Here is a 27,448-nt window from a genome sequence, read left to right on the forward strand (position 1 = left end):
AGGCTGTTGAAGAATGGTGCACACATGGTTTTGGGGAAATGTGTCTTTCAGTACAAACCGTCACATAACCTAGCAAATGTGGAATCAAACTGAACGCACCCCTGTTTTAGGTGGGTTCCTCTCCTTGTGATTTTGAAAAAAAGAAGAAAAATGAACCAAGGGCAGATGCGTACCGAGAGATAGCTACACCTGTCCATTTCTATGAAATCAATGAAAGACCGTATTCGTCTGCACTGCCTGAAAAGACAGACAAGAGCAATATTTCAAGGTGGGCATATTCTATGGGGAGATTGTCTAGCCAAGCCAGCACTAGCAAGTCAGTGCAGATGAAGGAAAGGAGAAAAGGAGAGGAAGCAATGGACTTTAGACTTTTGGGATGACACACCCACTGGTTAAAGTCCATTTGGAGGCATGCACCTGTTAAACTTCTGCACTTCTCACTGGGAAATCAGCATAGGCCACTCTAATAAGTAATGGAGATTCCAGTATTCATTGTTGATGCATTTACCAATGTACCTTTCAAAGGAAATCCTGCAGCAGTTTGTCCCCTTTTACATGCAAGTATACTTTTTTTTATACATAATTACATCTTATTACATATTATCATGTATTGCTGAATAATCAACATTAGTATTTGCTTTAAGTTATCTAACCAGTAATCATGCAAAAAAAATACTGTTGACTGTTCTCAACCAAGCAGGAATTGCAGGATGATATGTACCAGAAAATTGCTGCTGAGATGAACCTGTCAGAGACTGCCTTCATCATAAGGCTAAATTCAAAAGATGACTTCAGCTCAGGTATCTTTTTCAAGACATTCTAAAATAGAGTTGAAACTGTATTCTATTTCTGTGCAGAAGTTTTCCAAATCTGCCATCTGGTGGTACTCTATTTTATTGCAATGATCCAAGAGGGGGTGATTGATGCCAATGAGAATGAGAGTAATGGAATATATGGGGCTCAGGAAAGAAAAGGTAAATCAACTCATCACAACATCCTAAGATTACTGACATGGGAACTTGTATGTATTTTGGTATGTGTTGTATTGAAGGAGCACGCTTCCGCTTGCGTTGGTTCAGCCCCACCACTGAGGTTCCTCTGTGTGGACATGCCACCCTCGCTTCAGCTGCTGTACTGTTTTACAAAAAAAGTAAGAATGACAGTCACATAATACAGTATCTCACATGTAAGCAAGTGAATGGCAACTAGTACAAACATATAGTGCAATTCAATTGTTTCTATCCCACAATCCCCTTCCTAAAGAAAATGTCAACGCAACAGTGGTATTTGAGACTTTGAGTGGAGAGCTGTATGTGCAACAACAGGGGGAATCTATAGTGATGGATTTCCCTCTGAACAAACCTACTCCGCTGGTAGGTGATGAAATCAATGTGGTACATTCATGTTCAACATATTATATATACACTGTACACATAAGTATTGCATAAAAGCCTTTGCAAATGAATGTAACTTCAGAATTGAAACTTCATATCCACAGGATCTCAATGAATTTAAAGACATAGTTAATGTAAGTGCATCATCCTTCTTACCACGGTTTCTATAATTTATGGTGAAGAATTAAGCTCATGTCCATCAGTCTGAATATGTATGTGCAGGCTGCTGTGGGAGACCAGCCAGTTCAAGAAGTGTGCCTCTGTGGCACCACCAAAAAGCTAATGGTGCGCCTTGCTGACACTTGTGACAGGTAATTATTATTTATTTAAACACTTTACTTTATACATTATCACTAGTGCTGGGAAACAGGATAGAATGGCAAACTTCACTTGAAAGGGATTGAAAAAGTGACTGTTTGGTTTTAGGTCAGTGCTCACATCCCTGCAGCCAGACCCAGCAGTTCTTCTCCATGTAAACACTGGCGGAAGGGTTAGGGGTCTGATTGTCACCATGATTGGAGCCCCTGGCTGTCAGCCTGGCTATGACTTCTACTCCAGAAACTTCTCCCCCTGGTTTGGGATTCCTGAGGACCCTGTGACTGGTAAGTACAGCAGACATTGGCAAGTCTTATTCTGTAGTCTTTTAGAAAGTTTAATTTTGTTTGTTTTTACATCATTGCAGGCTCTGCACATACTGTCCTTGCAGGCTACTGGTCTGAGAAACTGGGCAAGAAAAAGATGCTGGGTGGGTAACAGTGGAGGCTGCTAAGGGGAGGACGGCTCATGAACCGCACAAATGGTCTGGAACCGCACAAATGGAATGGCATCAAACACATGGAAACCATGTGATTGATGTATTCGATACCATTCCACTTACTCTGCTCCAGCCATTACCACAAGCCCGTTCTCCCCAATTAAGGTGCCACCAACCTTCTGTGGTGGGTAATGTAAACAGCATTGCAACATGGAGTTCAAATTCCATTGCACAGAACCCAATCAATTTACAGATATTGATGGACAGGCACATCTTGAGTAAAATAAAATCCAATAAATAAATGTAAACATCATTCAAAGAACTACCACTAACACACTGCATTCTCCTCCTGTGTGACAGCCTATCAGTGCTCCAGTCGTGGTGGGGAGTTGGAGCTGGAGCTACGGGATGATGGCAGACTGAATATCGCTGGCCAGGCTGTAACCGTCCTGCAAGGAATTCTAACTGTGTAGAGGCTATACTGTTCACTTCGACCTAGCCAAATAATCTGTAGACCTAGCTGTGGCTACAGATTATTTGAGTTTGAGATTATTCCATTGTATCAAGTTGTTAGTCATTTACAGTTGTCATTTAACAGATGCTCTTATCCAGAGCGATTTACAGGTTTGGGTTAAGTGCCTTGCCAAGGGCACAGGCAGATTTTTCACCAAGTTGGCTCGGGATTCAAACTAGCGACTTTTCGGTTACTGGCCCAACGGTCTTTAACCGCTAGTCTACCTACCGCTCTAGTGAACATTCAGCATACAATCCTCACAATTTGTATTTGGACAGTAAAGCTTAACTTAAAATTTAGGCTCTATAGTCCAGCATTTTGGATTTGAGATCAAGTTTTGAATAGGTGGTGAGAATACAGAATGTCACTTAATGTGAGGGTATTTTCATACATATTGGTTGCAACACTATATACACTGAGAGCATTGCCATTCTTAAAATTACTTATTTTGGTGTTTAGGCTTTTGTTCATGTTTCATCTAAACTCTGGCACTGCAACATAAGCATGATGAAGTGTATTGCTGGTTAGGGTAAGTTTCTGAAAACCCTGTGAAATCGTAAAAAAAGAACGTGTCTGGACTCCAAAATGCAGATTTGGTTCCAATAAAGAAAACGTCTCCTTTAACAAGACAAAAGCCCTTCATGAATCGTGTCCCCCCCATTTTAAGAAGTCAGAATTAGAATTTTTGCTTCATTTTCCAAATACATATGGTGAGGACTATTTCAACAGTCTGGAATTTTACTGACAGGGACACAAGGGAAGCAAAAATGTACAACACTTAAAATGATTTATTCACATAGAAATTTTCTAAATTAACGTCAATATAACAAGTAAAAGCTTGACAATCAGCACTGGCTCACAAACATGACTAATTATCAATCTTAATCTAACGGAGGTCTGTGAGGCAATGTCTGAGTAATTGCTACATAGCAGATTTACAGTGTAAATGGTGCCTGTACTTCAACTTTCGAATGATCACCTTCTGTTGTAATAAAAAGCATTAAAACAATAACACCGCAAACATAGCTGCCATGGATTCTTGTTAAAACAATTTAAAAAAAAATATAGCATACTATCAACTATTTCAAGTAATTTTTCAAGCAATCAATATTGAGGAATCGATACATTGCTTGATAAGTCTAAAGGCTGATTTCCAGATGGTGAGTGGAGGAAAGGCACTGTTCTACCTCAGATGTCCTGTCACAGGTGCATGGTGGGTAATACCTCATGGGCTGCTGGAGGGAGCTGGAAGACGTGGGCCAGTTAAGACAAACACCCTGAGTGGATTCAACAGTAATCATTATAAACAACTTAACACACATTGTTTAAACCTGTAAAACACTGATGTCTATACAACATATTATAGCACCTCCACAGCATCCATTCACCACTGTATTTCTCTCAACCATGGTTAAGAACATACTGGGCAGTGTAAAGGATATCATGCTCTCCTGTGTGAGGTGGTTGAGGAGTTTTTCCAGGGGGGCGTAGCGGCGCAGGGTGGGGGCCGAGCCCACCATGAGGAGCTTGTGTTTAGCTCTCGTGATGGCCACGTTCAGCCTCCTCCAGTCCTTCAGCAGCTCACCCAGCTGGCAACAGACCAGGTCTCACACAGATCAAAAATGTCATGACGCATACAATATGTCCAATTTATATACAAATAACTAATGTTGAAATTTGCAGAAAATCTGTTTTAACTATCCATCCAAAATGGAAGTACTTTGACCAAGGTCAAGATCTCAAGAGATATGGTCGGTTTAAGGTCCACTCACATTGCCTTCTGGGTGACTCCTGACAAAGGAAACGATGATGACGCTCTTGTCGCGGCCTTGGTACTTGTCCACAGTGTTGACCTCCACACTGCTGAAGGCTGGCCCGGCTAGTAGGCCTGAGATGGCCTTCAGTTGTTGTCTGTAGGGAGCAATGACCCCGATGTCACTGGCCCTGCACCCAGCCTAGTATAACACGAGGGTATAATTAAGCAATAAGCCCAGAGAGGGTGTGGTATATGGCCAATGTACCACGGCTAAGGGCTGTTCTTATCCACCACGTAACACAGAGTGCTAGGACACAGCCCTTACCGTGGTATATTGGCCATATATATCACAAATCCGAGGTGCCTTACTGCTATTATAAATTGGATACCAAAGTAATTAGAGCGGTAAAAATAAATGTTTGGTCATACCCATGGTATACGGTCTAATATAACATGGCTTTCAGCCAATCAGCATTCAGGGCTCGAACCACCCAGTTTATAACAGGTCAGTTAGTGTAGTACTACTTCTACATGTATCAATGCAGAGCAATCACAAAACAGAGCACTGAGTGACATTTTGAACCAAAGGGGTGGGGGGAACAAAGACAGTTCTGCTGTTCTAACACAGTACATACAATCTCTGTCATTGCTGTGAGTCCAAATAAATCAGATGAATTAATTGAAATTTGTGCGTTTCATTTGACTTTTATTGAAGCTCCCACCTTCAATAGCAGACTGACTATGCCGTGCACCAGAGCAGCTTCTGTCTGGTTGCTGATTCCCCCCTGGTCAACCGTCTCCAGGGCTGGAACCTGTCAGTCAGAGCAGCAGTGAGGTACTCATAAAGAAGAGGCATGCATATACAGGTCGAATAACATACAAAGGTCCAACAACACAGTTGCACACATATACACACGTCAAACAAGCCACACTTAAATGCTTATTTAGGTTTGTGGCATCATGTAAAATATAGTAATCACAATAAAGAGTATTGTAAGAATAATATTGGCGCAAGAGACTGACCTGGGTGGTGTCCAGGAAGCAGACAGGGTTGAGAGGCTCCAGAGCTGCCTGGACCCAAGCCAGGTCCTCCGGCCGGCCCAGACTCAGCTCCAGCTCCCTCTGGACAGAGCCCTGGGAGGGCAGGGTCAGCATGGCACTGGCCGTCCTCTCTGAGCCACACTCCAGCCTCCCTCCGTACATCAGAGTGTTACTTAGGGACATGATTTTACTGTGGAAGCCACCACGAAATGAGTGTATAAACGTTGGGTGTGACGAAAGGAAACAGTAACCATTGAGAAAAATAGATAAACAATAGAAAACAAATTGATGTTGAAATAAATGTTTGAAACAGTTGACATGATTTTGTTAGGAAGAATAACCCACCTATTCATCCTGTACTGGACGTTCAGCTGGACTACAGCCTCACTTTTACGCTCGAGACGCTTGAATAGACTCTCGTCCATACCCAACAACCTGATGACGACTTGAAACATTAGAAACGGAGAGGAAACTCTCCTCCAAGAGTCCACACTCTTATGGTACGTTTGGTTTCATCGACCCTGAGAGGTGGGGTAGGTGGTGGTGGTAGGGATGTGTCTACTAGGGCTGGGAATTGCCAGGGACCTCACGATACGATATTATAACGATATGTTGCCGTTACAATATGTATTGCAATTCTATTTGCATTGCGATTCGATACTGTGATTGTGTGTCATGGAAATAAAATTGCTGAAAACAAATTGTCTCCCTATTTAAAAAGATGGAGAACAAGCTATGAAGGACAAATATTAGCATTTTGGTGAAGGTACAGCAAGCTAGAGCAAAAATAATATTGCAATCTTGTCAAAACGACAACATCCCGGTGTAACTTTATCGATTTTTTACCCCATCACTAGAATCTACTCACCTAGCCTCTGTGTTCTGGACAATGGGGGGCAGCTGTTGGTGGTCCCCCACCAGGACAAAGCGTTGGGCATAGAACAGGGGCCCAAGGCACACTGGCTGACTGATCTGGGACGCCTCGTCCACAATGCAAAAGTCAAAACGACGACGGGAGAAAATGGGGTGCTTTACACCCATGCATGTGGTTGCCACCACCAGCTATGGAGAGATGGGAGGGGTTGTATGAGAACTGTAGTCTCTCAATGGTTGTGTTCTACCATCTTCTGAGAGTCCATTTGAACAATTGTAGATCATGGGATAGGGCTGTGGCAGTAATAAAATTGTCAGCAGGTGATTGTCAAGCAAATAACTGCCTGTCTCACAGTAATTGACAGTTAATTAACACACATTCAGGATCTCCTGGCTTCCACCCATAGCCTACAAGCCACTGATGCAGACGTTTGGAAAATCTACATTTAAAAAGTCAAACAAATCCATGTAATATACCATCACAATAAATCCATTATTTCTTTTAGATAGGCCTAAAGAAACATGAAGAAAATGTAGTCGATTTCAGAACAGAATAGCATACCCAGTTGTCCTTAATTTAGGCCCTGATCTGGCTGTGCCATTTAGCGGTGGGCTACACTAGATCATTTAGCAGACAAGATTTTCTTACAATTCCGTGTCATTATTTTATAGTATGAAGAATACTAAAGGAAAAGGACAAAAGGCAAACCTACATGAGGATGCTATTCATTTACTATAGCTCAGCATTCAACACCATAGTGTCCTCAAAGCTCATCACTAAGTTAAGGACCCTGGGACTAAACACCTCCCTCTGCAACTGGATCCTGACTTCCTGACGGGCCGCCCCCAGGTGATAAGGGTAGGTAACAACACATTTGCCACGCTGATCCTCAACACGGGGGCCCATCAGGGGTGCGTGCTCAGTCGCCTCAAGTACTCCCTGTTCACCCGTGACTGCATGGCCAGGCACGACACCAACACCATCATTAAGTTTGCCGATGACAACAGTGGTAGGCCTGATCACTGACAACGATGAGACAGCCTATAGGGAGGAGGTCCAAGACCTGGCCATGTGGTGCCAGGACAACAACCTCTCCCTCAACGTGATCAAGACAAAGGAGATTATTGCGGAGGACTGAAGGAGGACCGAGCACACCCCCATTCTCATCGACGGGGTGTAGTGGAGCAGGTTGAGAGCTTCAAGTTCCTTGGTGTCCACATCAACAACAAACTATCATGGTCCAAACACAACAAAACAGTTGTGAAGAGGGCACGACAAAGCCTATTTCCCCTCAGGAGAATGAAAATATTTGGCATGGGTCCTCAGATCCTAAAAAAGGTTCTACAGCTGCACCATCGAGAGCATCCTGACTGGATGCATCACTGCCTGGTATGGCAACTGCTCGGCCTCCTACTGCAAGGCACTACAGAGGGTAGTGCGTACCTCCCAGTACATCACTGGGGCCAAGCTTCCTGCCATCCAGGACCTTTATTCCAGGCGGTGTCAGAGGAAGGCCCTAAAAATTGCCAAAGACTCCAGCCACCCTAGTCATAGACTGTTCTCTCTGCTACCTCACGGCAAGCGGTACCGGAGCGCCAAGTCTATGTCCGAAAGGCTTCTTAACACCTTCTACCCCCAAGCCATAAGACTCCTGAACAGCTAATCAAATGGCAATCCAGACTATTTGCATTGCCTCCCCCTTTTACACTGCTGCTACTCTCTGTTATTATCTATGCATAGTTACTAACTCTACCTACATGTACATATTACCTCAATTACCTCGACTAACTTGTGCCCCCGCACATTGACTCTGTACCGGTACCCCCCTGTATATAGCCCACTACTGTTATTTTACTGCTGCTCTTGAATTATTTGTTATTTTTATTTCTTATCTATTTTTTACCTGACACATATTTTTCTTAAGAAGTGATGGATAGGTAAAATCCTACAGCTGGCATTCCATAGATAAAATGTGGTGGGTGTCACCAAGATATAAATAGCCTGGAGGAACAGAACAAAGGCCTCACTATTCCTAATTATCCTGGCATCTGGGAGACAGCACCAGAGGCAGATGACCACAGGATGAACCCAAAGTGACTTATGGTGCCCCCCTGAGCTATATGGAGGGGTGGAACCAAGCATTCTGGGTATCAGCTATATAAACTGTGCATTGTCTGTAAAGGGTAGGCTCTCGGCCCAACAGTCTTCGGTTTCATTATTGCAATAATTAATCGATATTAAATAAAGATGATTGTTCAAAGAAATGACCAAGTCTCTCTCAGTACTGAATTTCCACAACAATAGCCTACAGAAATGTTGCGCAACATAAGCTCATGGGCTCTCATGAAGTGTTTGATTAGATTTTATATTACATTTGTTTGATGTCAGAGTGATTAGAGGGACAATAGAGTAATGAGTACTAGGCAGTTAGCAAGTTTGGTAGGCTACAAACGACCGAGTGGCGCAGCGTTCTAAAGCACTAGATCTCAGTGCAAGAGGCGTCACTACAGACCCTGGTTCGATCCTGGGCTCCATCACAACCGGCCATGATTGGGAGTCCCATAGGGTGGCGCACAATTGGCCCAGCGTCATCCGGTTTAGCCGTCATTGTAAATAAGAATTTGTTCTTAACTGACTTGCCTAGTTAAACAAAGGTTAAATAAAATAGATAAAATGCAGCAGAGCTTGGAGAAGCCTAATTACCATGACTAAACGGGTCAAGCGGAATTTGACTGCCGTCATGACTACGGCAGTCAAATTCGGTCATCATAACAGCCCTAATCATGGAACTGCTCTTCCTTAGCCTGGGTTAAGTGCAACATAGTTGGGTGGCAGAGCATCGCTCTAAGTTGGCTCTATCCCTCAGTTTAGCCCACTCACCTCCTTGTTGTAAAGATTCTCCAGCTCAGGGAGTGTGTGGATGCCGTTGGCCCGACACCTCTCCTCTGTGTAGGCCAGGATGTCTGGGTGGACCTTCTGGGCCCGGCCCAGACGCAGGAAGCCCACCTTGAACCTCCGGAGCTTTAGCAGGATGTTGTCCACAGCAGAGTGGGTGTAGCTGGTCAGCAGCACACTGAAGCCACATGCATGGAGAATACGCACCTGAGTAAGGACAGAGAGGAGGGAGACTGAACAACCACTCCAATGTTGATCATCACATTCACACATACATTGCACGAACAACGGTCAGAGGGTGTGTTCGTAAATTCACTCTGGCCATCTACTCCGATTTCAGAGCACTCGTCTGAGTGTGCCAGAGCGCAGAATAACTGATGAATTTACGAACGCTCAACACCCCTTGAATATGGCCGGTGTCAGTAAACGTCAGCAAAAGAAGCGTAATTAATTTGTTGCCAGCAGCACAGTTAATGCCACCAATGCTCTGGATAACATGAACAGCCTAAACAGCTCATCTAGGGTGAGTAAAATGGTCAGTGAGGTGTTCTCTCATTTGTGTATGGAATTAGCTAGCAAACTATCCAACGTTAGCCAGTTAGCTTGGGAGCTTGACTGCCGTTGTGAGGTCAGAAAGCTCGGGTCAACCATACTCCTCGGGCAGAGTGCACTCTGAACGCTCCGAGCTTAACGCTCTGAATTTACGAACGGACAATGTGACAACACTGAGCACACTCTGGCACTCAAGATTGAATTTACAAAATACACCCAGAGTATCTAAGTAGAACAGGGAAATGACAAACATTGCTCTTACCAGTGTGCATATAGTGGTGGTTTTCCCAGTGCCAGGCATCCCAACTATGAGCGTATAATCTTTGGAGAGCAAAACCTTCTTCATGGCCTGTTTCTGAGGTTTGTTGAGCCCTGAGACAGAGATGAAACACCAAGTAAGTGTTATAGTTCACTGGAGAGCTTTGAAATTAAGTTAGCAAATAAATAAAATGTTTATATAAAAAGGTAACAACTAAAGTGAGACAAAGGAGAGCGGGGAACAGAGGTAACCAATCAGGGGACACACCTTTCAGGATGTTGGCGACTGTGTCCTTAGCTTCCCTGGGCAACACACTGCTGAGGTTGTCAATGAACTGAGGAGGGTGGAAATCCACTATCAGCTCCCTTAGTCTTTCACTGCAAAGGGGGATGTGGAGCCATGAGTTAATACCTACTATTAAAGAGTTATGAAGAAAAAATGTAAGTTATTTCCATTTCAGGCAGTAGTACTGAACAGACCTTGGAGGAGACCTTTCCATCATCTTGGAGAGGTTGACCAGATGGGTGCTCAATCCCATTACCCCTTCGTCCTGGTCCAGTCGGAACACAACATCAGAGGAACACTTCGAAAGGTCCCTATGGAGATGAGGAGAGCAGCTTCAACTTCAGAAGAATACACATACAAATAGCAAAGAAACCAACAAGCTAAAACAGATCTATATATACACAGTACCAGTCAAAAGTTGACACCTACCCATTCAAGGGTTTTTCTTTTATTTTTACATCGTAGGATAAAAGTGAAGACATCGAAACTATGAACATATATGGAATCATGTAGCAACGGGAAAAAAAGTGTTAAACATTTGAGATTATTTGAGGTTCTTCAGAGTAGCCACCCTTTGCCTTGTCATTCTCTCAACCAGCTTCACCTGGAATGCTTTTACAACAGTCTTGAAGAAGTTCCCACACACGCTGAGCACTTGTTGGCTTCTTTTCCTTAACTCTACGGTCCAACTCATCCCAATTGGGTTGAAGTCGGGTGATTGTGGAGGCCAGGTCATCTGATGCAGCACTCATCACTCTCCTTCTTGGTCAAATAGCCCTTACACAGCCTGGAGGTGTGTTTTGGGTCATTGTCCTGTTGAAAAACAAATGATAGTCCCACTTAGCGCAAACCAGATGGGATGGCGTAACGCTGCAGAATGCTGTGGTAGCCATGCTGGTTAAGTGTGCCTTGAATTCTAAATAAAATCACGGACAATGACACTAGCAAAGCGCCATCACACCTCCAGTTTCACGTTGGGAACCACCCATGGGGAGAACATCCGTTCACCTACTCTGCGTCTCACAAAGACACGGCGGTTGGAACCAAAAATCTCAAATTTGGACTCATCAGACCAAAGGACAGACTTCCACCAGTCTAATGTTCATTGCTCGTGTTTCTTGGCCCAAGCAAGTCTCTTCTTATTGGTGTCCTTTAGTAGTGGTTTCTTTGGAGTAATTCGATCATCAAGGCCTGATTCACACAAGGTCTTAAAATGTTCTGGTTTGACTGACCTTCATGTCTTAAAGTAAGGATGGACTGTAATTTCTCTTTGCTTATTTGAGCTGTTCTTGCCATAATATGGACTTGGTCTTTCACCAAATAGTGCCATCTTCTGTATACCACCCCTACGAAGACGCGGATGTCGATTAAGGCAGTCCCCCGCACCTTTCCAATTCAGAGGGGTTGGGTAAAATGCATATGACATTTCAGTTGAATACATTGTTGGACAACTGACTAGGTATCCCCCTTTCCCTTACCTTGTCACAACACAACTGATTGGCTCAAACGCATTAAGTAAAGAAATTCCACAAATTAAGGCACACCTGTTAATTGAAATGCATTCCAGGTGACTGGTTGAGAATGCCAGTGTGCAAAGCTGTCATCAAGGCAAAGCATGGCTACTTTGAAGAACCTAAAATAGAAATATATTTGACTTGCTTAACACTTTTGGTTACTACATAATTCCATACGTGTTATTTTATAGTTTTGATGTCTTCACTATTATTCTACAATGTAGAAAATAGTAAAAATAAAGAAAAACCCAGGAATGAGTAGGTGTCCAAACTTTTGACTGGTTCTGTATATAGAAACGCACTAAACCTCCCATTCCCAGATTCCCATAGTGTTTAGAAAGACATTGATACTGCCATCTTACCGATCCAGGGAGCAGCTTACTGCAGTGCTGCTCACGTCTGTGACGTATCCAGCTGCCACACCAATTAGCTGCAAATCATGGTTGCTCACCACAACTCTGTCGCCAACAATCAAGCCCGTCACACCCTGTTCCCCGCCACGACGGCGCTCAAAACGGTGGATATACACACCGTCTGACTGGTTCTTCACCGGGCCAATCAGCTGCATGTTTCCCATACACCCCCCACTCTTCTCCCTGGACACCAAAAACAAATTAGACAGCGGTTCCCAATAAAAACTAATTCAGGACCACCCAAATCACCGGCAAAAGCTCGAGGACCACCATTAGGGGAGTTGCGGAATCTTTTAGCATAAAATGTCTGCATTCAAATTTAGAGTACATTTTGTCAGTGAATGTAACAGACCTATTATTACAGATATAAATTGTTCAACAAACATCCATAGTGAAAACTCATGTAATTTTGTCAAACAATTATAGCCCACCCCCCAACACTATATCAGCTCACATATGTCACTGTCAATGTTCACAGTTCTATAAGTCACATTGGATAAACATCTGCTAAATGACCACATTATCTGATACATAGACACGTGATTTCCTCCGGACCTCTCTTGGGCAGACTGCAGCCAGATGTTGTGCCGTCCTCCCTTCCTCTCCATGGTGTGGGTCTCCAGGGCACAGAGTAGCAGCCAGTGGCTGAAGTAGAGCAGGTGGGCCTCTGTCAGGTGCTCACTCTCCTGTTGCACCAACAACTGCTGTGACTCACTGGAGTAGTAGTCTGGAGCCCTGCTCTCAATGGCCCTGCGCGCGCACGCGCACACACACACACACACACACACACACACACACACACACACACACACACACACACACACACACACACACACACACACACACACACACACACACACACACACACACACACACACACACACACACACACACACACACACACACACACACACACACACACACACACACACACACACACACACACAGATTTTTAAGGGCATGAAGTTGCTGTCGTCCTGAATCTCCTATCAGCATATAAGTAGTTCACTCTGGAAGGAAGGCAGTTGTACCTGTCATAGAGAGCACAGTTCCTGATCTGGGGACACCACTTGCAGGCCTGTCTGTCTGTGATGATCCCTGGCAGAGGTGCCATCCGTGTCTTGCCTTCCTTCTCCATGCTATTGCCAACGTGATGCGCCAGGGTGTTCCTTAATTTCAACAGCTCTGAGAGAGAGATAGAACATTAGTCAACTATGAGGTCCTGTCTCAAAATAAATTAATAAAAACTGTTCCCCATGGAAAATAAAGTTCCAAACACATTTTTGTGATCAGGGCTTACCTCTTCTGTCCATGTGGTTTCCAACTATAGGATGCAGGTTGCCAGTCTTCAGGTAGAGCAGGAATCCTGCTTCTGCATCACTGCGTCTCTCTAAGCTCATCAGAGTGTAAAGGATGACCTGGACAATAACAAGAGTTTGTATTGGTTTGAGCACTGTTGCAGTCATAATGCATGGATGGTTCATAGAGCTCAGTATTTGCAATCTGACTGCGTGTGTTCGTTCCACTGGTGCAGTACCTGGCTGCGGTGTTCAATGGAGTTGGACTCTTTCCCAGTCTTCAGCTCCAAAGGCATTACCCTGTTGAGTGGAGGCCTGCCCTTGCGATGAATACGCACCCCTGCTGTCACGTCAATTTTACCCTTCAGGCCGAAACGTGGCGACCAAATGTTTTCCTCGATGTCCACAAATTCTGTGACAGCGATGCTGCATGCGGAGTCCTGCCAGCTCAGTGCCCCATCACTTGGCCTGTGGGTGGGGAGGACCAACATTTTTTTAACTGCCAGTCTGTCAAAGATTTAAGATATAGAATGGAGAATGAAATTAGTTAGGGGTGGGGTGAGTTGGTACTACTCACAATTTGAGAGTTAACAGTTTCTTGCCTGCCTGTGGAGAGGTGTGAAGGTAATCTCTGGCCCAATCTGTCAGTGCAGGCAGGTACTCCCAAATCTCCTGCTTCATGTCCTCCTGAGTCAGTTTCAGGGTGTACCTATGAAGAGGGTTGAGAAGAATTACAATAAAACCCACACTTAAAGCTGCAAAATGTAACTTTTTGGGTCACCCACAATTCAATGTGAATTTGGCTGGATTAAAGATCTGTCATCCTCATTGAAAGCAAGACTAACGTGGTAAATCTGTTCAATGTGTGCTACATCTATGCATCCCATGCTTAAGTTTGGTTTTTGTGTATTTTACTTTCGGTTTTTGGTCACCAGCTTCAAAACAGGTGAAAATACTTTATTTTTCACAGCGGTTTAGATGGTACAATGATTCTCTACACTGAACTTGCTTGTTTAGAATTTTAACAACCAAAGCGATTCCTGCATATTGCACCTTTAAAAAGGATACTTAGAATTTTGAAGCCCTTTATCTACTTCCCCAGAGTCAGATGAACTCATGGAGACCATTTTTCTGACTTTGCATGCAGTTTGAAGAAAGTTGCTAACTAGCGTTAGCGCAATGACTACAAGTCTATGGTATCTACTAGCATGCTAACGCTAGTTAGCAACATCCTTCAAACTGCACGCAAAGTCAGAAAAATGGTCTCCATGAGTTCATCTGACTCGGGGGAAGTAGATAAAGGGCTTCATTGGCAAAATCCTGAAGTATTCTTTAACATTTCCTAAGAAACTCCCAATGTCAATGTATAATGGCATTGTATGGTATAGTACAATGACTCTTACATGTCTCCCAGGTAGTTGGGGCTGAGCAGGGCTTGGTTGGCCAGCAGTTGCAGCCTTTCCATAGAGAAGTCTCCAGACATTGCAGCTTTCTGGAAGATTTCATGAACTATCGTACCGTTCAGCATCTGTTTGGAGCCTCCGTCGAACCCCTAAGGCAAAGGTGAGGATTACATATCATTACAATAAGGTCGGTCAATCAATTCATAAACAGATAGGATAACTGAGCCTGGTATTTCATGATCATACCTTGAACATTTCCCCCAGCACGGCCCGTCTCATGCAGCGGATCCCGCTGGCGATGCTAGTGCCAGATATGAGCACGTCAGGGAGAAGCACCAAGAATCCTGACTCCCTGTCTATCAGCCAGGTACCTGAGATACATTGGCCCTCCAAGTGAACCACATCACCCGTGGACACTGGTGTCGACTCCCTAGAGAAGGCAAGACGTACTATTATTTTCACATTAACTATATTGTTTGTCTGAAAGTAAACTTGAGCAATATTAGCCAGAATCACGTTCTAAAATGTGCAACAAAAAAATATTGAGTTCGATACACTGTGTAGAAAACATTAAGGTCACCTTCCTAATATTGAGTTCTGCCATCAGAACAGCCTCAATTAGTCAGGGCATGGACTCTACAAGGTGTCGAACATGTTCCACAGGGATGCTGGACCATGTTGACTCCAACGCTTCCCACAGTTGTCAATTTGGTTGGATGCTTGCAGGGCAAGCAACACTGAAGCATGCATGAGAGCACCAGCTGTTCCGGACGACTGTGTGATCACGATCTCCGCAGCCCATGTGAGCCCTTTAAACAGGTCAACATTTTTTTTAAATTTTACCTTTATTTAACTAGGCAAGTCAGTTAAGAACAAATTCTTATTTTCAATGATGGCCTAGGAACAGTGGGTTAACTGCCTTGTTCAGGGGCAGAACGACAGATTTGTACCTTGTCAGCTCGGGGATTCAAACTTGCAACCTTTCGGTTACTAGTCCAATGCTCTAACCACTAGTCTACGCTGCCGCCCCAGAAGGGCCAAAAGGATTACAAGGACGTGTACTCCGAGCATGCGCTGACCAACTGGCAAGTGTCTTTACTGACATTTTCAAGCTGTCCTTGACCGAGTCTAACAAAAACATGTTTCAAGCAGCCCACCATAGTCTCTGTGCCCAAGAACACCAAGGTAACCTGCCTAAATAACTACCGACCCGTAGCACTCACGTCTGTAGCCATGAAGTGCTTTGAAAGGTTGGTCATGGCTCACAAACACCATCCCAGAAACCCTAGACCCACTCCATTTGCATACCGCCCCAACAGCCCTTACCAACAATTACGGGACAGTCTACAGGGAGGTGGTGAGGGCCCTGGCGGAGTGATGCCAGGAAGATAACCTCTCCCTCAACAAAACGAAGGAGCTGATCGTGGACTTCAGGAAACAGCAGAAGGAGCACGCTCCTATCCACAGACAGGACCGTAGTAGAGAAGGTGGAAAGCTTCAAGTTCCTCAGCGTACACATCAATGACAATCAGAAATGGTCCACACACAGACAGTGTGGTGAAGAAGGTGCCTCTTCAACAGCGCATCTTCAACCTCAGGAGGCTGAAGAAATTCGGCTTGGCACCAAAGAACCGCACAAACTTTAACAGATTGAGAGGATCCTCTTGGGTTGTATGACCACCTGGTATGGCAACTGCACCACCCACAACCACAGGGCTCTCCAGGGGTGGTACGGTCTGCCCAACACATCACCAGGGGTACACTGCCTGCCCTCCAGGACACCTACAGCACCCAATGTCATAGGAAGGCCAAAAAGATCAAGTACATCAACCACACGAGCCACAGCCTGTTCACCCCGCTACCATCCAGAAGGTGAGGTCAGTTCGGGTGCATCCAAGCTGGGACCGAGAGACTGAAAAACAGCTTCTACAGTATCTCAAGGCCATCAGACTGAAATAGCCACTAGCCGGCTACCACCTGACTACTCAACCACGCACCTTAGAGGCTGATGCCCTATATACATAGAGTTGGAATCACTGGCCACTTTTATAATGGAACACTAGTCACTTTAATACTGTTTACATACGGCTTTATTCATCTCATATGTATATACACTATTCTAGTCAGACAATGCCACTCCCTGACATGGCTCGTCCTAATATTTATATATTTTACTTAAAAATGTGTGTATTGTTAAATACTGTTGGAACACAAGCATTTCACTACACCCGCAATAACATTTTTAATGGAAGCCTCTCCAACACAATCCAGGTAGAATCAGGAATTCCCCAGGGCTGCTGTCTAGGCCCCTTTTTATCATCTTTACTAATGACATGCCACTGGCTTTGAGTAAAGCCAGTGTGTCTATGTATGCGGATGACTCAACACTATACATGTCAGCTACTATAGCGACTGAAATGACTGCAACACTCAACAAAGAGCTGCAGTTAGTTTCAGAGTGGGTGGCAAGGAATAAGTTAGGCCTAAATATTTCTAAAACCATTGTAATTTGGACACATCATTCATTAAACCCTAACACTCAACTAAATCTTGTAATAAATAATGTGGAAACTGAGCAAGTCTGCTTGGAGTAACCCTGGATTGTAAACGGTCAAAACATATTAGCTAAAACAGGGAGAAGTCTGTCCATAATAACGTGCTACTCTGCCTTCTTAACACTATCAACAAGGCAGGTCCTACAGGCCCTAGTTTTGTCGCACCTGGGGACTACTGTTCAGTCATGTGGTCAGGTACCACAAAAAGGGACTTGGGAAAATTGCAATTGGCTCAGAACAGGGCGGCACGGCTGGTCCTTGGACGTAAACAGAGCTAATAATAAGCATGTCAATCTCTCCTGGCTCAAAGTGGAGGAGAGATCGACTTCATCACTACTTGTATTTATGAGAGGTATTGACATGTTGAATGCACTGAGCTGTCTGAACTACTGGTGCACAGCTCGGACACCCATGCATACCTAGGGCCCTATGATTTCCGCGATGCGGAAAACTAGGACGGAAGAGGGGAATTTTCTATAATTTGGCTGAAATTGATTAAAAAAATAAATAAAAAGTAGGCCTAATTATTGTAGTAACCTAAATGACAATTGTAAAATTACTGACAAGTAGGCCTAGAGAAATACTTCCGTTTTCGATTGGCGTGTTTTGTGAGGGGGTCGGTCAGGCGTAGAACCCTTACGTCACCTCACAATTTGGCTGTCACTTTGAGAAACATGTCGAAGAGGCAGTCTATGACGGCCAAGAAGTAAACTATTATGAGTCAGGCGATAAGCTGTTTTGAAAATTCTGTCAGCATACTATTGATTGGACCCGTAAAAATGTGTGATGACCACTTAAAATCTAAAGCCCATGTGAAGAACAGGGAAAAGCACCGTGTTAGCCAGAGCATGCCTCTTCAAACTACCATTACTAGTGCAAGCACATCAGCAGATTTAAGACAATTTATATCAGGACTTTGTGGAGTCTGACATCCCCTTAGAAAAGCGAAGAAAGCTACGGCTGTTTCTAGTGAAGCATTGCAAACAGGGAGGAGCGTTGCCCAAAAATGAGAGCAACCTCGGTCAAACTCACCTGCCCTGTGTATTCAACCAACATATGACTGCCGTTCTACAGAAGATCCGTGGGAAGAATTTTGGGGTTGTTGTTGACGAGACAACAGATGCAAGGGATTGCAGCGTTCTAATCATTGTCATTGGTGAGTTCATTTAACAGCCTATTGATATACCGTTGCATTAGCCTACATTTACATTCTGCAATGTGAATTTTCCGCATGCAAATTGTGATATTCCAAACAACGAGCTATCGTGGTGAAATATAGCGATGTATGTCAGCAGCTGTCTGCCTCTCCATCTAGCTAACTATCGCTGTATCTATATTGTGTTTACACTTGAAATAACTTACTTTGTCACTTATTTTAGGTTAAAACAGTTTTCCTTATCTTTCATTGCAGGTGTTGAAAACCAGTACTTTCTGGTGGATGTCATTTTCATGGACAGAAGCACCTACTCAACGTTTTCACAAGCTATACTAGCCTCCCTCCACAGCAACGATCTGAACCTGAAAGATGCCTGGGCAGTGGTCACAGATAATGCCTCCTACTGTCTGAAGACATACAAGGAGGTTCTGAAAGGAGGGATGACCAACAGTGTCCATGTAACCTGTCTCTGCCACGTCATCAATCTGGTGGGTGAGACCTGGCAGCACTACAAACACTTCTGAAGTTGCATCACTTGTGACATGGATGAGATGTCTTCTTCAACAGCCTACACACAACTGAAACCCATGGCAAGCCAATCAACAGAGCTCAGTGAAGAATGGATTGCCTATCACCACTGTGTGTCCAGGGAGCCCTCACCTGCTTTGGAGCTTGCTGATTACTGGAGGGGCCTGAGTGCGAGATTCCCAAGAGTTGCAGAAGTGGCAGTGCCCTACATCTACTTCCCAGTCAGTTTAGTCAACAGAGGAGTTCAGCAAATACAAGACTCTACTCACAGACAAGCGAGAGGCACTCACCGAGCTCAACAGAGGCTGACAATCATGTACTTCAATGGAGATATCTGTGATAGATGGAAAACTTACAATGGACAGACATAGGAGCTCAGAAGGTAGCTCCATAGGTTTTGCCTATTGCTGCATTATTGCCTAGATTCTTGCATTAATCTTTTTTTTTTCCATTTACAAGTTAAAATAAAGTGCTTCACAAGTGTTACAAAAAATAAACGCATTTTCTTTAAATAAGTATAACTCTAGGTTTTGCCTATTGCTTGCTGCATTGTTGCCTAGATTCTTGCATTACTTTTTTCATTTATAATGAAAAACTTAGAACTCTATGGAAGCACTTGCCTTGATAAAAAAAAATGTGCAATGATGTGTTGCATCATTACAAATTTACTGTTATAGATCTTATTAAAATTGACATTTTATTCATTCACATTATTAGAAACTCTTTCTGATTATAAAATTAGCATAAAACACAGAATACAGATATTTTTTTTACAGAAAAAACAGAATTTGGGGATTTTTTTTTTTAACGTATTAGATAAGCCCTACATACCCCACAAGACATGCCACAAAAGGTCTCTTCACAGTCCCCAAGTCCAGAACAGACTATCGGAGGCGCACAGTACTACATAGAGCCATGACTACATGGAACTATATTCCACATCAAGTAACTGATGCAAGCAGAATTTTTTTATATATATATATATATATATAAAAAAAGATAAAAATACACCTTATGGAACAGCAGGGACTGTGAAGCAACACAAACATAGGCACAGACATGCATTCACACACGATAACATACGCACTACAAACACATGTGCATATTGATTTTGAACTGTAGATATGTGGTAGTGGTAGAGTAGGGGCCTGAGGGCACATAGTGTGTTGTGAAATCTGTGAATGTATTGTAATGTTTTTAAAATTGTATAAACTGCCTTAATTTTGCTCAACCCCAGGAAGAGTTGCTTCTGCCTTGGCAGCAGCTAATGGGGATCCATAATAAACACATCTGCTAAATGTGTATGTGACAAATAACATTTGACACATAAGCCATGTCTCAAGGCTTAAAATTAACTTGTTAACCTGTCTCCTCCCCTTCATCTACACTGATTGAAGTGGATTTAACAAGTGACATTAATAAGGGAACATAGCTTTCACCTTGATTCACCTGGTCAGTATGTGTCATGGAAAGAGCAGGTGTTAATGTTTTGTCTATTCATTTGGGTATATAAAATAATGTATTGTGCAGAAAATTACCATCCATCCTTCAGAATACAGATCTCAGTAGGATGGGAGGTCTTGAAGGCAGTGATGGTCAGATGTTTCTCCACAGAGCCACGAGCACCGTGGACCTCCTGCACATCTAGTATCCAGTAGCGGTTGTGCAGCCCAGTGGTCAGAATAACATGGTCTGGGATGCCTTTCTTTTTACTGGTTAGTGAAAAACAACAAAAGGGTAATTTCATATGCACAAATATCACTCCATACCAGAAAAAGGCATTTCAGGCATATGAAAAAAAAAATCATTCCATTTGTTTTTTTTAGTTGATGACTAGTAAGTTAGATGTGCTCATCATACCCAGCATTGGATTTCTCCTCCATAGTGTTACTGAAGCTCTCCTCCATTTTGTCATCAAACCAGTTGTCCTCCAGCCCCTCCAGGTGGTCTTCTGATGTTACTCCTTTCCCGTCAGTGCCACGGTCTCTGAAAGCACTGCTTTCAACTTCCAGTAAGCTCTTATTGGGATTGGGAAGGCTAGTTTTTACACTACTAGGCTTCTCAAAGCTAGTAGAGATCACACACCCACCGCTTGTATTCAAGTCTGTGGGGCAGCTATTATATTCTGTGACATCTTTATGTTCCGTAATGACAGTAAAAGCACACTCCTCTTCACATTCACTCAAGCTGCTGGGGAGAGAGCTCTCATTAGAGGACAAGGACGAAGCTCTTTTGACAGACAGTGGCTTTAATGATGGCATGACGTTTCTAATCTTCTCCTTGGCTCCTGATGTCAATACACTGTAACCTAAGTGTATCTGACCAGCCTTGGATGGCTTTCTGCCATTCACAGCTAGGCCTGTGTCCTGCTGGAATTTAGTACCTTTGGAGTTTTGAGTGTCACCAATGACCTGCAAGCATTCGCTCAGGAAGTCCTCTCCATGAAGGAGAGGCTTCTGCAGAGGGCTAATGGAGGGCCTCTTTACTGACATGGTTTTCGGACGCTTGGCAACCTGCACGTCATCGGGACTGAACAGTCTTTTCACAGAGCAACGTTGTATGTTACTGTTCTTGGTGCTTGTCTGTACCTGAGGTGGGGGACTGATCTTACTCCTCAGGGAGAACATAGCTGCCTTGGGAGAATTTTCCCTTATTAAGCTGACCCCTCTGGAGCACGGTCTGCGGCAGATAGGAGAGAGATGCCCATCTTCAGGCTTTCTGGCAGGGTGAGAGGTTCTGATCTGGCTGTCGGGGGTCTCTGGGACAGATAAGAGGTCAAAAGACAGGGGAGAATTTTCAATGCCCCCCAGGACACTGCGCTGGTTAGAGGTGACATTTGAGGAATCCGTCTCAGTTATGCTGCATATAGTTCTCTTTGAGGGAGGCGTTGACTCCTGAAACCAACACAAGGTCAGACTTAAGTTTGTCAACAATTGAACAGAGTGAAGATAATTCAATAAGAAATGGTAAAGGCGTCAGCATGCTTCAGTTCAGTTGGTGCCTAGACAACTCTGCTAGCCGAACGAGTGTGCTCACATGCTCCCTTAAAAAGCAGCAATAGTAACGTCCATTGAGACGCCATAGCCAGTATACACTTCTTCTAAATAGTCAGAACTAATCTACCTCAATAAATCTGTCATTAATTTTGACGTTTTTGCAGAAGATCTTAGTTGAATCTAAAATTGCACGACTAAGATGCTTGGTGCAGTTATGAAAAAAATTTGCATAAAACAAGTCGTCTCTCATTGAATGACAAAGACTACTGAAGAATCCCTACTGTTGACCAATCACCGAGGAAGGGGAGTAGGCTTTCTCTGAAATTCTGCTTGCCTCCAGAAAAAATGTGCGCCCCAAAAAGCCTAATAAAAACTCACCTTAGTACAAAAGGAAAATATCATAGTATATGCAGCACAAACTCTACCGAACTGTTCCGGAAGCATGCGGACGTCTTAACACAAAGGACAAGGCAATTGGGGGGGGGGGGGGGTCACCTTGGGCTTGTTTGAGTAGAAAAATGAAGAGAGTGTCTTCTGATGGCCTCCAATTACCTATCGTTGGGACAAAGTACAGCAAATTAGCATAGAGCCTTTGTGGTGTTAGGGTAAAGGGGGATACCTAGTCAGTTGTATAACAATGTATGTCTTTCGCATTTAACCCAACCCCTCTGAATCAGTTATCATATCGTAACGAGAAAATACCCACAGGAAAGTATTAAAAAGATTCGGTAAAAAAGCTGGTACTAGTGCGCTCAGACGTCTATCACCTAAAGTATGTGCAAAATCATGTAAACACATGCACGAGCTGCTAGTATGTATGAATTCCATGCATGTATTTACATTGTGTGCGCATGCTTCAGGTGAAATCTGAATGCACTACCAGCATTTTGAAAAGTATTTTTGGTAATACTTTTCTTGTGGATATTTTGTCTCAAATTTCCAGCAGCATTTTTGATTTCACATTTATTTAACCAGGCAGGCTAGTTGAGAGCAAGTTCTCATTTACAACTGCGACCTGGCCAAGATAAAGCAAAGCAGTGCGACACAAACACAGTTACACATGGAATAAACAAACATACAGACAATAACACAATAGAGAAAATCTATATACAGTGTGTGCAAATGTGGTAGGATAAGGGGGGTGAGGCAATAAATAGACCATAGTGGTGAAATTATTACAGTATGGCAAATTAAACACTGAGGTGATAAAGGTGCAGAAGATGAGTGTGCAAGTAGCGGTACTGGGGTGCAAAGGAGCAAAATAAATAACAATATGGTGATGATGAGGTAGTTGGATGGGGTATTTAAAGGCGCAGTGATCTGTGAGCTGCTCTGACAGCTTGTGCTTAAAGCTAGTGAGAGAGATATGAGTCTCTAGCTTCAGAGATTTTTGCAGTTCGTTCCAGTCATTGGCAGCAGAGAACTGGAAGGAAAGACGACCAAAGGAGGAGTTGGCTTTGGGGGTGACCAGTGAAATATACCTGCTGGAGCACGTGCTGCGTGTGGGTGCTGCTATGGTGACCAGTGAGCTGAGATAAGGTGGGGCTTTACCTAGCAAAGACTTATAGATGACCTGGAGCCAGTTGGTTTGGCAACAGATACGAAGTGAGGGCCAGCCAACGAGAGCGTACAGGTCGCAGTGGTGGGTAGTATATGGGGCTTTGGTGACAAAATGGATGGCACTGTGATAGACTACATCCAGTTTGTTGAATAGTTTTGATGTCTTCACTATTATTCTACAATGTAGAAAATAGTAAAAATTAAGTTAAACCCTTGAATGAGTAGGTGTCCAAACTTGACTGGTACTGTAAATATAAAGGAAGAGAAGCTTAGGCCTAACCCCAGAGAGAGCTATGCTGGTGGCATGCTACGACACAGACATGCATTTCTTTATCTCAGATGGCTACTGTGTCTGCTCTACAGATAAACGTACAGGAGGAAGCTAATTTGAAAATGTTCTATCAGAATATTTTTTTATAAAGATAAGCATTTTATTGTTAGATTATAGGAGTAACTCTGGTAGGCCTGATACAGAATTCCTCACCTCAAGTTCAACTGTCAGAGTTAGCTGGAGTGCCAGAGCACATTGCCTTCATTTCATAGGCCCGCAGTAGCTAAAGTTTAATAATAGCCATACCATACCAAACCTTGACAAACATTTATAAACTTTATTAGGGTAATATCAAAAGTCAAGCAATTGTTTATAAGTAAATTATAAACTGGGTGATTTGAGGCCTGAAAGCTGAAAGCCGTGGTATATCAGACCGTATACCACGGGTATGACCCAAAAAATATTTATGTTGGTAACCAGTTTATAAAAGCAAAAAGGCACCTTGGTGGTTTGTGATATTTGGCCAATATACCATGGCTAAGGGCTGTGTCCAGGCACTCCGCATAAGAACAGCCCTTAGCAGTGGTATATTAGCCATATGCCACACCCCCCTCGGGCCTTATTGCTTAAATAATGCTCAGTTTACATTGTGACGTATTTCATTAAGCCATACAGCATCTACACCTCCTCGGGCCTTTTTGCTTAAATACAAATCAGAAGAGAAACTGTAAACAAGGTAAACACACACATTACCCTGCGCCCAATAGAAGAAAAAAAACAACCCTCCCCAAAGCAAAAACAAACAAGTTTGACTACCCTTGGATCACCCCTCCCCCAGTAAATTTTGATATTTTGCTTACTGTTGCAGTTTTGCACAGATCCATACATTTATGAGTTCCTATATCGACAAAACAACACTTTCAGAGTTAGGCTTATACACAGGTGTTCGGAGAATGCAAGCCCTTTAGCACAGGTGGTCACCTCATCTTCAGTCTGTTTTCCATTAACATGTGCTGTAAAATCGATATATGGCCATGTGGGTACACTCACCCTAACAAGGTAAGTATCAATTATTTTGATTGACGCACACAATTAAGTGATAATGCCTGAGAGTGTTGCAAACTGTGCCAAGATATCTTCCAAACGCTGGCTTTGAAAGCATTATCACTTATACAACTGGTTACCAACATATTCAAATAATGATAGACACATTTTCATAAAAAACGTTATTTTGATATATGTATTCATACTACTTCATCCTTCCACAAGATATAGTCCCAAACCAAATATAGGGTTGCTACCCTGGTCGTTCGTTCTATTGGTTCGGTTGCCAGACACAACCCAGTCGTTCAGTCTTTTTGTTCTGTATTTATGTATGCGACCCAGTCGTTCGTTTTAAATGTTTTATTGCCATACTGGCTGGCAACGTTCTTATCCCTTGCATGCTAGCCAAATACGGCTAATTTACAATTACGTCAAAACAGTGCAGACTGAATAACAACAGTATCTGCATTTGTTTAAACTGTTTTCTAGTGACATTTATTTGGATCCATCCACAAAAATGATGGCAGCTGATTCATGATTTCGACTGGCTGAGAAACGCTGCCTGCCTCGCTCTCGTCCCCAACCATGTTCATTACTATGGGACAGCTAGAGATCGAATTTGAATATTGAAACAATGTTGCAAATGTCGGAGATCGACAGCAAGGTCTAGGAAAAACGAACGGTTAAATTGAGACACCTTGTGCATATTCTAAAACATGGGGGTGTAGTGGGATATTCAATGGGCTGGACGATTCTCTTCTCATCTTTGGTCTACATCCTAGAGCTTGCTGTCTAACTCCGACATTTGCAACATTGTTTCAATATTCAAATTCGATCTCTAGCTGTCCCATAGTAATGAACATGTTTGGGACGAGAGCGAAAATGCCTGTGGTAACTTGTGGAATAGACACCCGCTGGAATGCACTTTTAACCAATCAGCATTCAGGATTATACTCCCCCGTTGTATAACTCAATTACAAATCATTAGATTTTTCCATCGTGTTAATGATAGCGGATTAATTTACTTTAATATACATTTTTTCAAGATGAGAAGAGAATCGTCAAGCCCATTGGATATCCCACTACACCCCCATGTTTTAGAATATGCACAAGGTGTCTCAATTTAACCGTTCGTTTTTTGAAAATAATTTCTTGCTGATATGAAAAGGTCCTTATGCTTACAAAACCATACCAAGTGACGCGTGTTAATGTTCAGACTGAACTTCTGGGCTTTTAACAAATCTCCCCCATACAGAAACGATTTAGCTATGCGATTTAGCTATGTGATTTAGCTATGTGTAATGGAACTGAGAGTCATGAAGAGCTAAGGGAAACCCTGCCAGCTAGCGAGCTAACGTTACGTATTAATGTGACAAGTTATTACTTTTACATGCATCATGAAAAGGTGCAAATACTCAGAATTCTTCCTCAACTTGGTCCTCTTCATTGTAACGTTAGAGATCTGACGACGTGCAGGGGTGTTTGGAGGATAGCTAATTTAGATGACTATCATAAAAAAAGGTGCAAATACTCACAGAGTTCTTCAACTTGGTCCTCTGCATTGTAACGTTAGAGATCTGACGACGTGGAGGATAGCTAACTTAGATGACTAGCTTTAGATAGCTGCAGCTAACCTGAGTGGCTAAATTACTTTAGTTAACGTTATTGGTTTTAGTCAACGCAAGCTTACATATTTCGTTAGCTAGCTCCTAGCTGGAAATGTATTACTTCACTAATCACACATACATCTCAAATGCCTACCGGTCACATATATAAAGGTAGCCAACATCGTCAAAACACTTGGCTAGCTAGCTATTTCAGGTTATTTCATTCATTGTCAGCTATGTATTCCTTCTTATTTTTCGCGCTAAAAGCATTAACGGTAGTTAGAATCAAGACACTCCCACTCCATAATATTTTCTTCTTCTTCTATGAGTTTTATGGCAGACTACAAACCAAAACGGTGTATTACCGCCACTAACTGGACGGGGTTGAAAAAAACAAGGTAAAAACAAAACCAATACGTGATATGGAAAACGTACTTAACCAACCCAAAATAAACCAATAAAACAAATACACTGACAAAACCAAAACCCCCAAAGCTCCCACTTCTTCCTTACCTCAAATCTTCATATCTCCCTTCTCAGACTCTATGACCTGCGAGGTTGGTACAGCTTGTGAAAATACTCTATGGAACTCCACCACCGAGAAGTCTTTCAGTCCCAGGAACCGTTCTCCCACATCCACAATGATACTGTATCTATTTTCCTGGACCTCCTCTCCACCTTGGCAGTGCCATTAATCACCATAGCTATAAAGGCCACAGTGTCCACATTCTTAACTGTACTCCTAACATATATTGCAGTGGTTCCCAAACCGTGACACA

At 43.1% G+C, this 27,448-nt stretch overlaps 2 protein-coding genes across 3 annotated transcripts; one reads left to right on the forward strand and one right to left on the reverse strand.

Moving 5' to 3' along the window:
- Positions 1-212: 212 nt before the first annotated feature.
- On the forward strand, positions 213-3,683 carry LOC106612403 (phenazine biosynthesis-like domain-containing protein). The gene is made up of 9 exons (XM_014213502.2): positions 213-557; positions 701-800; positions 1,052-1,150; positions 1,264-1,373; positions 1,499-1,528; positions 1,617-1,705; positions 1,821-1,996; positions 2,077-2,139; positions 2,509-3,683. Exons 1-9 carry the CDS (start codon positions 474-476, stop codon positions 2,619-2,621), a joined length of 864 nt encoding a protein of 287 aa, XP_014068977.1. The 5' UTR covers positions 213-473; the 3' UTR covers positions 2,622-3,683.
- Positions 3,433-26,978, reverse strand: dna2 (DNA replication helicase/nuclease 2). Of its 2 annotated transcripts, none has more exons than XR_001330292.1 (23): positions 26,598-26,978; positions 22,683-22,739; positions 21,052-22,085; positions 20,730-20,903; positions 15,199-15,382; positions 14,953-15,101; positions 14,127-14,258; positions 13,789-14,017; positions 13,552-13,669; positions 13,283-13,436; positions 12,807-13,001; positions 12,201-12,434; positions 10,519-10,635; positions 10,307-10,416; positions 10,043-10,152; positions 9,214-9,435; positions 6,328-6,521; positions 5,805-5,894; positions 5,442-5,649; positions 5,141-5,230; positions 4,435-4,573; positions 4,105-4,251; positions 3,433-3,916 (listed from the first exon to the last, which is right to left on the reverse strand). XR_001330292.1 is itself a non-coding variant. In XM_014213490.1 (23 exons), the coding sequence occupies exons 1-23, from the start codon at positions 26,622-26,624 to the stop codon at positions 3,863-3,865; spliced, it is 4,212 nt and encodes a 1,403-aa protein (XP_014068965.1). In that variant the 5' UTR covers positions 26,625-26,978; the 3' UTR covers positions 3,433-3,862. The 2 variants fall into 2 exon arrangements, 1 of the variants encoding a protein (XP_014068965.1); XM_014213490.1 differs by having other exon boundaries at positions 4,435-4,617.
- Between the last annotated feature and the right edge of the window lie 470 nt (positions 26,979-27,448).

Source organism: Salmo salar, chromosome ssa01 (assembly GCF_905237065.1).
Source record: "Salmo salar chromosome ssa01, Ssal_v3.1, whole genome shotgun sequence".
NCBI classification, from domain to species: domain Eukaryota; kingdom Metazoa; phylum Chordata; class Actinopteri; order Salmoniformes; family Salmonidae; genus Salmo; species Salmo salar.